Genomic DNA, 9,382 nt, shown 5'->3' with positions numbered 1-9,382 from the left:
GAATGCCTTATGGTGAATCTTGTACTTGTTATTATAAAACCGGTATGAGGTAGAATTCATTGCGGTGTAATTCTAGAAACTCTGTTGTACAACATTGGAGAAACTGCAGCAGAATGTACTGCGATCGTTGAACAAGCTTTTGGAATTTGGAATACATTCACTGCCATCTAGTGGATTTAACAAGAGATATGAATTAAGTATAACTGGTAGATGTGACAGGTCCTAACTTATATTGAACATCTTATGCAATCTTATGACAAAATAAGGGGTACAAATCAAAATTGAATAAATGATAGAAAATAAATAATTTCCTTATACTTATAGTAGCATTTCCAATGAACACAATATGAGACAATTTTCATCTGACCATCTTTCTCAAGGATTTATTACATGTACAATAAGTCTGGTGCTCGCTGAGTAGTGTATAAATATGATTTGAATTGGTATCAATTAATTATTCTAAGTAATTGCTACATATGTACTTCTCTATGTACAGTATTTATAATCCATCCGAGTTCTCAAAGTTTCTCAAATAATATTAAATAGAAAAAAACCTTCTTTCCGGTGAATATGAAATTCTCAAACTTTACAGTCTTAACAATATCAATATTGTATAAGATTAAAAATTGCATCAACATTTTCTTTTTCAGATTCTTCCTGGGGTACAGGCTGAGTGGTGTCCTGTGCTAAAAGTACTTGCTCTATTAATATAGTATGCGTTCCATTGGGATTATCTTCTATAATAATAATTTCATCTTTTGGTTCTTCCGGTGGCTTTTCGATCTTCTTCTTTGGGTTTCGCTTTCGTTTTGTTTTTGAACCCTCATTGTGTATACTCATGTGACGTCTTAACTCGTACTTGCCAACAAAACCAGCATTACAAATTTCACAGCCAAATGGTTTTCCACCAGCGTGAGTCCACATATGGCGACGCAATGCAGCACTGAATGTGAAGGCTACACCACATACGGTACAAACATATGGTTTTTCACCTGTATGAAGTAAACTGTGGTCTCTTAGGGTGGCCCTTTGGTTAAATCTTTTCCCACATACCTCACACGTATAACTACGAGGATTAGAGTGAATTCTCATATGATTCTGAAGATTTCCTTGCTGTGAAAATGATCTCCCACATACGTCACATTTGAATGGTTTTTCACCAGTATGAACACGCATGTGAATTTCCAGTGTGCGTCTATTCGGAAAGCGTTTTCCACAGACTTCACAGGGATACTTGGGTAAATGTAAACCCTGAGGATCCAGATGGGTGATCAAGTGACGTTTGTAATTGCCTTTGTGGTTAAATACACGGGTACACTGGCTGCATGCGTATGGAGCACCATGGATGTGAGTCGTTACATGTGATTCCAGTTCAGATTTGACCTTAAATCTGAGACCACACTTGGGGCAGCGATGTCTTGGGAAGTCTGTGTGACAGACCATATGTCTTTTAAGATATCGTTTCATTGAGTAAGATTTCTTGCAGATGAAACACGTGTATGGTAGACGACCAGTGTGCGTTTTCACATGAGCTCGTAGCTTCCTATGACTTTCTAGATCCATTTCACAAACCATACAGAAAAATGGTCCACCTGCTGGTACATGATTGTCTACCATATGAATGAGCACTCCAGTTATTTGATCATAGTTTTGCATACAGAGCGTGCACTGGTATTCGATGATATCATCGTTCACTTTTATCTCCTTGATTCTCATAATGGTGTCTGTCACACTGCCTAGTATATTATCTCTGGGATCCGCAAAGTAGTCAGAGTCTTCATCATCATCATCGTTCTGTATACTTTGATCTACTGATTTTTGTTTCTGAGAAGTTGAGGCTTCGACATTATCCACTGTGGTGTTTTCTTCCTTGATGTTCGTCTTGCAAATTGAAGTTTTCCAGCACTTCTTTTCTGTATTAACTGTCACATGACTATCAGAATCTTCGATACTTAAGGATTCTGAGCCTTTGTTGGTCTTTTCAGCAGTGATTATATCTTCCGAGGGGCAATTAGTTATGAAACTATCATGGTTACTGGACTCATTGGCTTTTTCTTCACTGATGAATATATTTTGCCCACCTGTTTGTACTAGTGGGTCCATCTCGTTTTCAGGTATGTACATTATTGTATAATTTAAATCTTGGGATTCAAACATATTTGTAATTGCATCAGGTACTTCGGTTTTAACAATGGTATTGGCTTGTGTTGCAATTTGCTGTATGTCCCGAATAAATATGTGATTGAAATCATTTGGCTCATATGCTTTTTCTGTGTCTACTGAAGCATCTTCCAGATATTCAGTGCCTTCGTCTATGTCTTCATCCGTAAGGTTTCCACTCTCACAAGTTTTTACAGTTCCATTAAAAGCTTCATGTAAGGCAATTCCATTTTCTGTTTCCTCAGTCAAACTATTCCTACTGCTTAAATTTTGTGATTCATACTGCAGATCATTATCCACATATTCATTAGCATTTTCATATAACTCAACTTGCTCATTTCCCTCCTCTATTACTTCCTCCTAAAAAATATATAATATAGGTATATATTGTTAATGCTTAACAATACATATAAGATAGATACATATATAAACATATCCTTATATCTTATTTACCTTAATCACAGGACATAAATCTATTTGAAACATTTCTCTCAATCTTCTCTCCGTAGCTTGAACTTGTCGTTTGAAGTCATAAAATGCATCTGTTCTGTATGCGCACTTGGCACACAGCATATTTGGTAAGCCATCAAATTTATCAATCTAAGGAAAAGACAATTAGGTTTTAAAATTAACCAAATGACTATGACTAACAAAAATATATGCCACGAGTTCATAGATTTTATGTACTGTAAATATAAGCTTCGTAGACAACTCAATGTAATGAATCACAATTACATAGGTTATAATATGAAAATTAAATTTGTTTTCCAACTACATGTACAAAAACACTCCAAATTAACTAAATATAATTTGAACAATGCGAAAGAATCCGCCAAGCAACTCACCTTTACCGAAGTAAGCTCGGCCAATTTATCAGGCAATTTTTTCTTACTGATTATCTCGTCGCCATACATGGGCAACAGAACGCCGTCGACTTTCATACAAGCGCGGCACATATCCGCATAACTTATTTCCCAACTCATTATTATCGGAGTTCTGCTTTATCAAAACGGTTGACACTATATCATCTCTTTTTTGAGAGGCAAGTAAATAGAAACATTTCACATTTCCTTGTTGGTCGACACACGTCACACCTGTCAAGCGCGGTAACCGCAAGCGATATAGCTGGTTTTATATACTTATATATAGTTTAGTCTGAGACCAGAGATGAATAGGGAGGTGCACAACGCTAAGGTTTTAGGCGATACCAAAAACAAGGCGCTAAATCGTAGTGGCGAGTCCAGGAGTAGGATTTTGTGATCATCGCGTCCGTCGATAAGGCATATCCCGTCATAGCCGAGCTGAACGTGATCACGAACGTGTAGCCTGGGACGGTCGGGAAGTTAGCGCGGAAGAATCAAAATTTGTATATTTATAATGCCTAAAAAATTGCTCCTTAAATGCTCCATATGTTTCCGTAATTGCTCCGCTGCTACTATGCAGTGATTAATAAATATTCATTAAAACAGAAAATTTTTATTTTTATTGAAATTCCAAATAACCGAGCAGATTTTCATGATTTTCCCGTGCTAACTTCCCGACGGTTAGCCTGGGGCCGGCAGAGATTCTCCGCAACTTACCGCTGGTTCCCAGAGGAACCCTTAGAACGAGGCCGCTCATCAGATATTACCAATAGAATTCTGTGGTTGGGCTTCTCCCTTTTCATCTCTGTTGCATGGGTCTCATTTGCAACATTTTTTAATGGTATTTCGGAACGCGGTTGCTATCCATGTTTTGTTTATGGTTTGCTTTGTATTTCCTGGCGTTTGCCTATGATTATTGTGGTGAAACGAAGGGAAATGATGTTACAGTCCTTGCGTTGACGTTCAAGCTGCAGTGTTGAATAGTTGACAGAAACTCTAGCGACCTGCCAACGCTTCTGGTGAGTTTTTATTTTAATTCCGATTATATTGTGGAGTTTATGAATTAATGAATGAATCCTCTATTGGATTTGTTTTAATCACAGTACCTGTTTACTGAGATGAATGTCTATTCGAATTATATCACATTTGACGGAACTAAGTCGATATTTAATGGATCTCTATCAGAGTGTCAAGTTCCTTCAAAGTATAATTGGCCCGGACTGATAAGGACTGTTTCCAATGTGGTTAACAAAAATGTTAGAGCACGATTGACTGTTAGCGATACTTGTTCACGGATCTGTTGTCAGAGCAATACAATCAGAAATACTGGATATCATAATCTTGAGCCTAGAATTTTGCTAATTGTATTTTCTTACTTTAAGAAGAAATATTTGGTTCTGATAATTTCAAAAGTGTGCCGTCATTGGCATAATGTTGCTTGGCATCCTTGTCTTTGGAAAATTTTGGAATTTAGAGGCATGAATTATTATTGTGCATATTTATTTGAATATCATTTCGTAATAATAAGTTGTATAATCGTCTATTTAAAGATAAAAAAATTGATCCAAATATCATATGTACCTTGTTAAAAAGATGTACCATGTTGGAACAATTGACTTTGAATAATGTACAAGATCCTGTTACAATAATTAGACAAATGTGCAGATGTAATACTAGGATTAAGCATTTGAAGATTGAAAATTGTCAAATTAGCTCATCTGAGAAAATCCCTGAATGTGTCTTAAGAAACATTTTATACTGTTGTCATAATTTGGAATCTTTGGATTTGGAAGGAACACAATTTTTATCTCCAAGGTGCCTATTCTGTAAAATTATATCTATTTTAGTTTATAGTTACTCAAGACATATTTTGCCTTAGATTTTTTCAAGAACTGAGTAATCTTCCTAACTTATGCAAGCTGCATTTGGGAAAAAATCAATATCTTTGTGTTGATGATTTGATGACTATTGCCTTAAACTGCCGATCACTCCAAGATATCAAAGTGAATTGTTCATCAAGCAAAGTACTTTCGCTTCAAATTACAGACGAAGATGTCATTTTCTTTTTCAATAATCTATCTAAGATTCTTCAGTGCATTGATTTTGATACTATGGGACTTAGCACACAATCGTTTTCGGTACTGTTATATATTCTCTATAAAATTGTAGTTGGAAGCTATCGGTGAATTAGAAAAATAAAATAATAATCATTTTGTAGGCCATATTAAGCTGCTCACATTTAAAAAAATTACGTTTGTATTCCGCTCATTTTCTGACGGGAAATGTGCTCAGAGAGAATGCTGCGAACTTGAAAAACTTGAAAGAGCTTTGTCTAAGACAAGCATATCAATTGAAGTCAGCAGATTTGATATTCCTTGAGAAGAAAAAGATACTAAACAATTTGACTCTTCTTGATATTTCTGGATGCTGGAAAATCTGTGATAAGGGCCTTAAGAATGTTTTAGACTGTTGCAAAGATAATCTTACTTATCTTGGATTAAAATCTTGCAAATCGATAAGCAATAGCAATTTTATTTTTACCGATTGTACTAAATTACAATATTTGAATATCGCATACTCATTTAAACCTGACGAACATCATATTTTAAAAATTCCCTTGCAGTTACCAAAATTACAGAAATTAGTATTCGCTAACAATAACATTTCAAATGGCACCTTCACAGAGCTTTGCAAAAATATGCCAAATTTAAAATTAATGCATTCTTTATCCGAATTTCATGAAGATGAAATTCCCATATACATGGCTTCTTAATGTATTTAATAAAATGAACATATTACACACTCAATTTATTAAATCTATACACAGAATTCTTGTTCAGCTCATTCGCAAATACAGATTTTACTTCCAGACCAACAAAATGATTTTATGCAATGGCTGAATTACATATAATTGGGCAAATATCTTCAGCAAAGAATTTTGAACAACCTCATCTGTTTTGTAAATGGAGTTTTCATACTGGTAAGTTTAATCTATGTAATTCAAATAGTAGAATATAAGATGAGAAAGAGTTTTCAAAAAGAAATTATTTCAGGTGGCGGTTGGAAACTCATAAGTGGAAATATCGAAGGACAAACACAGGAATGTTGTGACTCCTATACTGAATCCCCTGTATTTGATCATCCATTGGATTTGCATTATACAACACAAACTCTTCAGGGCTCTCCAAAGCTACTTTTACAAATATTTTGTCGAGATAATCATAGTCGTATACTATTCGTTGCCTATGGTGTCAGTACAATACCATTAACACCAGGTTTCCATAGTATCGAATGTTACACATGGAAACCCATAGGTAAAGCCTATATTTATATTTCCAAGTTACGATCTACCTCATATATATCCATTTTTTATGATGATTATAGGTGACTGGCAAGACAGGCTGAGAGACAAATTTTTAGGTATGAGCTTACAATTAAAATCACCAAATGTCTTGGCTAATACCGAAGATCGATTTGAATTACTAACTCAAAGTATGGGTACTATAACAGTGGATATTCACGTACTAACAAAAAACTTTGAGAAGTTTGGTTGCTATTTATAAGGCATCTCATTAAACGAAACATTTTCTGATTTAATTACTAACAATTCTACCGAAGTGACCTTGTGGAAATATAACCCTAAAGTGGGAAAAAGTGTATATAATTAATTGTGAAGACGTTATATGATATTAGGATGTGTTGAACCGATAGTGTGATATACTAATTCTATGCGTCCTGTATAAGCTTTATGATTAAAAGCACGTGTCTTAATATTACTACCTTTACAAAATGGCTACAATTCAAACTAAACTATTAACAGTGAAACTATTGAGCTTACTATTTATAATATTCAGTAATAATCAATTTGCTGATGCAATTGCATTAGATGATATAACAATGCCTTCGTGTCTTGATGAATCTCAATGTAATAATACAACTAATCTTGACAACAATATCAAAAGTACAACAGAAGAAACGAATTTGCCTTCTACTAAATCAACTAGTGGTGTTACAAAAGTAACGTCTACTGAGTTCAGTAACAGTAAAGGTGTAACGGTAACAACAATCTCACCACAAAATGTATCTACGACTACTGCATCTAATACAAATTTAACAAACGCAAACAATAGTCTACTTACCAATTTGGAGATGATGAAATTCAATGTACACAAAACCCATGTGGAATTGTGTGAATGTGACATGACGGTAAATTATCTTAAACCTTAATATGTTATTAAAATTAATTGGACGTAATTTGTAATTAATTATAAATTGCAGACATTCTCATGCGACATTAATTGCTGCTGCGATGTTGACTGTAAGGAATCACAAGTTGCAGTTTTTTCTCGATGTACTGATCATCGGACAAAAATTTATGACAGTCGTTACTGTTACGAGAATAATTTTGTACAGTACAATAATACAGGATATATTCTTGAACGATTAGCAAATAATTTGTTTTGCATTGTGTACGATAATCTCCCTCCAACATATAGCGCAAGTATAACGCTAGTAAGTTGTGATATTATACACCAAAAATTAATTATCTATTTATTTCAATTCTTATTAACTAAATTAAATTAATTGAAGGATGTGCAGACTCATAAAGCATTGAAAGATGTTATTGATGGTCTTGATACTAGTCAATTTAAATGGCAGTCACAGAAAGTACGCATGGCTCCAGAATTCAATAATACACATCCTTATAGACACGGTGATATTCTCTGGAAAGTTGATGATGGCTTCATAAAGCAATTAGGTAATAAGTTCTGTATGTTTTATTGACTAAAATTATTAACAGGTGTATTGTGTATGTAATACAATTTCACATATATAATTTTAGAGGTATTGCAAAGTGGATTCACGAGTCTCTGCTCTTTTAAGAAAACTTTAAGATATCTTGAAGACTGGAACAGTGCATGTATGCAAACTGACTTGACTAATAATAATGTATATCTGTTTCCTAAATCGTTTCACAAATTCACGGTGATTGCATCGCCACTGTTGTTCAACGAGTCTTACATAATTTCTCAAAATCAGGTATGCATAATGCTATTGTGGATTTTATAATATTAGAAGACCTTGTATAGTTAAATACTATATGACATTTGTATTTGATTAATTTTCAGTCATGCCCGAAAAATGTGTGTCTGGCATTGGAAAATCGATATTGCATGGGGTCCTGGGATGCTTGTAATAATACTGAAATATTAACAGGATATTGCGCTAATGGTGCTTGTATAAATATTGTCACGCACGTACGTTATGTAATCATTCATAATGGTACTTTAGGAATACAACGTATACGTGCAGATTTGCAATTGGGTAACGTGTCTGAGAAATTTTATCAACATTATGAAATCAGCTACGAATGGGTTAACTTGAATAAGAACAAATCATTTAAACTTAGTGGTAATCCTGGATATCTCATTGGAAAGCCTATTGTGATTGGGACCTTAATAACGAACAAAACAAATGATATTGATACAAAATATGTTCTTGCTAATCGAAAAAATCATTTTCTTACTATGCCCATCGGACAAAGAAATGGAGAATGTGATCCATCAAATAGATACTTGGTAGGCTTTGGTGAAGATGTTAAGTTAAAATGTTCTGTTACACTGACAACTAATAATTTTACAAAAGAATCTTGTATAGAATTACAAAATAGAACATTAGAGACTATGTTGGAGAGTACCATGTATAATATTACACAGGTTGATCAATATAATATGTTCGTTTCAAAGTTAGGATATATCCATGAGAATGGTACTTCCAGTTGGGCACAAATTCTACTCGATAGAGTTCCCCATAATGTGATAACGGGTCAAGTAGTCAATGATCGAATTCAATGTTCAGGATTGGTGACATCTTTACGTGCTGACATTCTACATGCTCTCTTACCAAAACAAAGGATTATGAATAATCATAAAATATTAGGTATAAGTTTTACATTCTCAGAAGAAGTAGATTTGTCATGGTCCAAATGTGCAGGTAATAATTGTATGGATACTCTTGTCATTGACATTGTTACATACATAGCATTTCATGATGCTTCAAAACCACTAAAATACTACTTTGCCGGAGGACCTAATTTCGATATAACTTTGCCATATGATTTCTTTTATCCTTTTATGAGCGGTACTGCTAATATTAACTCACCATACCCAGTATCAATATTTCTTATCACAAGTATGATTATTAATAGTATGTACCCATAATTCATCATATACAAAAGTTCATGCAGTAAGAATTTAGCACAAAGTTATAAGAAGTATAATATATTTTGTATTGACAATAAAAATTGCAGAAGAATTCTCTTGTCGAAATAATCTTGAAATCCTACCTCATTCCGCTCA

At 34.1% G+C, this 9,382-nt stretch overlaps 2 protein-coding genes across 3 annotated transcripts; one reads left to right on the top strand and one right to left on the bottom strand.

Annotated features, from left to right (window-relative positions):
• Positions 1-353: 353 nt before the first annotated feature.
• Positions 354-3,318, bottom strand: LOC107269945 (zinc finger protein 287). The gene is made up of 3 exons (XM_015744409.2): positions 3,006-3,318; positions 2,614-2,760; positions 354-2,520 (listed from the first exon to the last, which is right to left on the bottom strand). Exons 1-3 carry the CDS (start codon positions 3,141-3,143, stop codon positions 604-606), a joined length of 2,202 nt encoding a protein of 733 aa, XP_015599895.1. The 5' UTR covers positions 3,144-3,318; the 3' UTR covers positions 354-603.
• Positions 3,319-3,740: 422 nt separating this feature from the next.
• Positions 3,741-9,341, top strand: LOC107269766 (tectonic-3). 2 transcript variants are annotated; one of them, XM_025087164.1, is made up of 9 exons: positions 3,741-4,042; positions 5,881-6,003; positions 6,077-6,337; positions 6,408-6,443; positions 6,910-7,229; positions 7,302-7,535; positions 7,614-7,782; positions 7,867-8,063; positions 8,153-9,341. In XM_025087164.1, the coding sequence occupies exons 2-9, from the start codon at positions 5,916-5,918 to the stop codon at positions 9,242-9,244; spliced, it is 2,397 nt and encodes a 798-aa protein (XP_024942932.1). In that variant the 5' UTR covers positions 3,741-4,042; positions 5,881-5,915; the 3' UTR covers positions 9,245-9,341. The 2 variants fall into 2 exon arrangements, with proteins under 2 accessions (XP_024942932.1, XP_024942931.1); XM_025087163.1 differs by having other exon boundaries at positions 3,743-4,042; positions 5,894-6,003.
• The last annotated feature ends 41 nt before the right edge of the window (positions 9,342-9,382 follow it).

Source organism: Cephus cinctus, unplaced genomic scaffold (genome assembly GCF_000341935.2).
Source record: "Cephus cinctus unplaced genomic scaffold, Ccin1 Ccin1_scaffold0690, whole genome shotgun sequence".
Lineage (NCBI taxonomy): Eukaryota > Metazoa > Arthropoda > Insecta > Hymenoptera > Cephidae > Cephus > Cephus cinctus.
The sequence above is the reverse complement of the archived record's forward strand: the minus strand, read 5'-3'. Positions and strand labels throughout refer to the sequence as shown.